This window comes from Xyrauchen texanus, chromosome 36 (genome assembly GCF_025860055.1).
Source record: "Xyrauchen texanus isolate HMW12.3.18 chromosome 36, RBS_HiC_50CHRs, whole genome shotgun sequence".
Lineage (NCBI taxonomy): Eukaryota > Metazoa > Chordata > Actinopteri > Cypriniformes > Catostomidae > Xyrauchen > Xyrauchen texanus.
Window position 1 is genome coordinate 29,675,344 of NC_068311.1, and position 3,836 is coordinate 29,679,179.

At 35.2% G+C, this 3,836-nt stretch overlaps 1 protein-coding gene across 1 annotated transcript; it reads right to left on the reverse strand.

Moving 5' to 3' along the window:
* Window positions 1–604: 604 nt before the first annotated feature.
* LOC127629710 (olfactory receptor 142-like) lies at window positions 605–1,558 on the reverse strand. The gene has a single exon (XM_052106928.1). The coding sequence runs from the start codon at window positions 1,553–1,555 to the stop codon at window positions 605–607; it is 951 nt and encodes a 316-aa protein (XP_051962888.1). The 5' UTR covers window positions 1,556–1,558.
* Window positions 1,559–3,836: the final 2,278 nt, after the last annotated feature.

Below are 3,836 nucleotides of genomic sequence, written 5' to 3' on the forward strand. Positions count from 1 at the left end.
ATAGAATATAAAGTTTGTACAGTATAAAAACCATTATGTCTATTAAAAGTCCCCATAAAACATGGAAACACTACGTGTGTGTGTGTGTGTGTGTGTGTGTGTGTGTGTGTGTCCATTTGATAAAGTTGTACAGGCATCACTTTTAAATGTCACTTTTCATAAACTGCCCATTTATAAAAAAAATATTTTGTGGATTAGTTAATCTTAGACTTAAAATTTAAAATAAGAAAAAAAGATTAAATCTGAAAATATTTATTTGTATTTTTACACTTTTTTTTATTTTGATTAAATTCAGTAAAGGATTATGAGAAGATAAGGGAGCATATAGAAGTATACAGTCTAATTTTATCAGTTTTTCTCCAAATTTTGTAAAAGATTAAAGAAAGGAATAAAAGTGAGTTAAAGTGGCTATTCAAGAGACATCGATTGTATTTTAATATTATATGAAATATATTAAATGTGAGTTACACTATTTCCATTATACAGTGTTATCTGCAAATACAAACAGCTTTTTTTCTGTAAAGATCAGCAGATTTACTATAAATATGCACTTTATATTATTTAGTGTATCCCTATTCCCTTTAGATGACAATGAACAACATTCTTATTTTGATAGAGGCTTTATCCAAACTGAACGATAAATACATTTTTTGATTGCCCTTTTTATCTTTGAAAGTCTTATACCATACATTATAGGATTGACAAGTGGTGGACAAATCAGGAAATAAATTGAGAGAATTACACGTAGTACAGGAGGCATGGGCAACTTATCAAACCTGCTTTGGATAATCTCAAATGAACATCCAATAGAGAAATTCAGTAATGAGACAAAGTGTGGAACACATGTGCTTACAGCTTTTTGTATAGTTTCTCTTGTGGACTTTGAGCAGACTCTTAAAATCTTTGTATATGAGAACAAAATTATACCCAAAGGAGCAAAAATGGTTAACGTGATACCGATGATGCCAGCGATGCTGTTTGCTGTGGTTTCTGAGCATGAAAGTTTCGCAAGCATATAATTGTCACAATATACTTTGTCCAGTACATTTCCACACAACTGGAGCTGTGCATTCAAAAATAAATTGATGGAGAATTTGATCATTGATATTGACCACACTAGTGCGATCAATGTAACGATCCTAGTTGGAGACATTATTCTGTGATATTCCAAAGGGTAACAGATGGCAACATACCTGTCATAAGACATTACTGCTAAATTACTAAATTCTACAGATCCATATGTGTACAGAGCAAATATCTGAACATAACAAAGGGTGAGTGCAATTTCTGGGGGCTTGGACAGTAACATATTGCTTAAAAGTAATGGGAATACAGCAATGCTGCCATATAGTTCATTCACAGACAAACTGCACAAAAAAACATACATAGGTTCGTGCAAGGAACTCTCTCTACATATTACCACAATAAGCAATTGGTTTGCGACTAAGACTGCAACAAACAATAAGGTCAAAATAGTGAAACAGAAATACTTAATGTTTCCTATTTCAATGTAACCAGACAATATAATGGTTGTAATGTGTGTTAAATTACCCATGGATGCCAGATATTAACAAAAAAATTTTATCAGCCTGTTAACCACATGTAGGTGTAAACAATTTGATTCGCAAAAGTTGAAAACTTCAAATTAGTACCTGTGAATGAAGAGAAATTACATTAATTAATAATTTAATAATTAATAAAACATCATGTGCATGGCATTATATACCATTCACTAAAAATGAGATGTCTTGAAGATCTTACATCAGTAAAGGATAGCAGATTTTCAACTGAAACTCAGTTTAAACCTATATTAAAAGTATGAATGGAATCAAAACACCCTTTTATCAATAAAAACACAAGTTACCCTACACCCATAAAATACAACCACTTGCAAATAACAGTATCATCTTAAAGGACAAATTGAATACCTGATTTATGTTAACGCTCTTGAAAAAAGAGTGTTGAATTGTGTTGTGCTGGTGAAGCTTCTGAATTAATAAGACAAGACAGAGTCACATGGTAATTTTGACGTCGAATTTACTGATAGCTCCAGGGGCTCAAAAAGTGTGTATGCAACACATGCAATGGTTAGGGATGCCACATGAAGGAAGGGGTGAAGTTTATAGATTTTTGTTTAAATGCATATACTATAAAGCCTACAAATTACCACAATCACAATTTTAAACAACAATAGTTTGAAATAACAGACAGGATGTTGATTTAACTCTTTAATTAAGTGTGATAAATTTGATGAAAAATAACATGCCCCCGACCCGATAAGTAATTTCCATAATAAGGAATTAATCTACAATTGGAGAAGTTCAGCCTTGATGTACCACCTTAATGTTTTAGCAAATCTGGATGAGTAAGGGGCAATCATCACTCCAGCTGTACAGGCTACATGCCTCGTCAAATCAAAAAGCAGACAGCATTCAGCCTTATAGATAGACTCGTACACAAATCCTTATTCATTCATAGACTAATTTTATTGAAATAAAAATTTTTAACATGCACACAAACATGCACAATCTCATATTGTAGAAATAAAGACATTTATGTTGAAACAGACATCTAGTTTGAACTAGAAAGAACCATAATTTGTAACCTACAAACGGGTACCATGGAAATAATATTTTCTGCCAAAAATAAAAACAACAGTTGTCATGGCAAATGGTTCATATATTTGTGAATAATAGCTTTGACAGAACAGATAATATCATTAAATTAGTGTCAAGCTTACCATTATTCATCATACTGACGTCTTTCTATTTATTTAGGATTGTAATTTGAAAAATTAAATTTTACATTTACATTTATATTTATGCATTTGGCAGACGCTTTTATCCAAAGCGACTTACAGTGCACTTATTACAGGGACAATTTCCCCGGAGCAACCTGGAGTTAAGTGCCTTGCTCAAGGACACAATGGTGGTGGCTGTGGGGATCGAACCAGTGACCTTCTGATTAACAGTTATATGCTTTAGCCCACTATGCCACCACCACTCTTTTAACTGCATGGCACAAACCAGTACAGAGCAGTTGTTTTTAATCTATGGTTATTGCTTACTTTATCTATGCAGATGACACCCAGATCTACCTAGCCCTATCACCAAGTGACTACAGCCCCATACACTCTCTGTGACTGAGCATTGAATCAATTGGATGTGCCGTTGAATGTGATTTAAAGTTGGATGTGCCAAAACCTTCTTCAGTTAAATCATAAACAGAAAACAGAAGTCATTGTATTTGACAACAAAGATGAAATCCTCAAGGTGAACACATACCTTGACTCCAGGGGTCTAAAGACAAAAAATAAAGTCAGAAATCATCCTGGTTACTTTCATAACCTCTGTTCCCTGATGGAGGGAACGATACGTTGGGTCAATGTGGTGACACTAGGGTTCACCCTTGGGAGCTCCAAACCCTGATCTTTGAGAAAAGACCAAATTGCCAAGTGGAATTTGCATACCACTCCCCCAGACATACGAGTATAAAAGGAGCTGGCTTGCAACCACTCATTCAGGTTTTGTGCTGAGGAGCCCAGACAGGGTCCCGGCCATTTCAGCGGGTAGTTCAGTGTTGTGGCAGGAGGGACACAACGTCTTGTTCCCTCCATCAGGGAACTGAGGTTACGAAAGTAAGCAGGATGTAGTGACAATAGGGGTCCCTATACGAAATGCCACAACTAGCTGAACTGTGTTACGGGGACTGGCGAGATGGGCAACCCACTGCCATTACGTAACCTTTACAAACACTCCTACGAGTGTGTACAGTCCCCCGTGGCCTCTTCTCTATTTTTTTCTCCCAAAAAAGAATGGAAATTGTTTAGCTGGGGG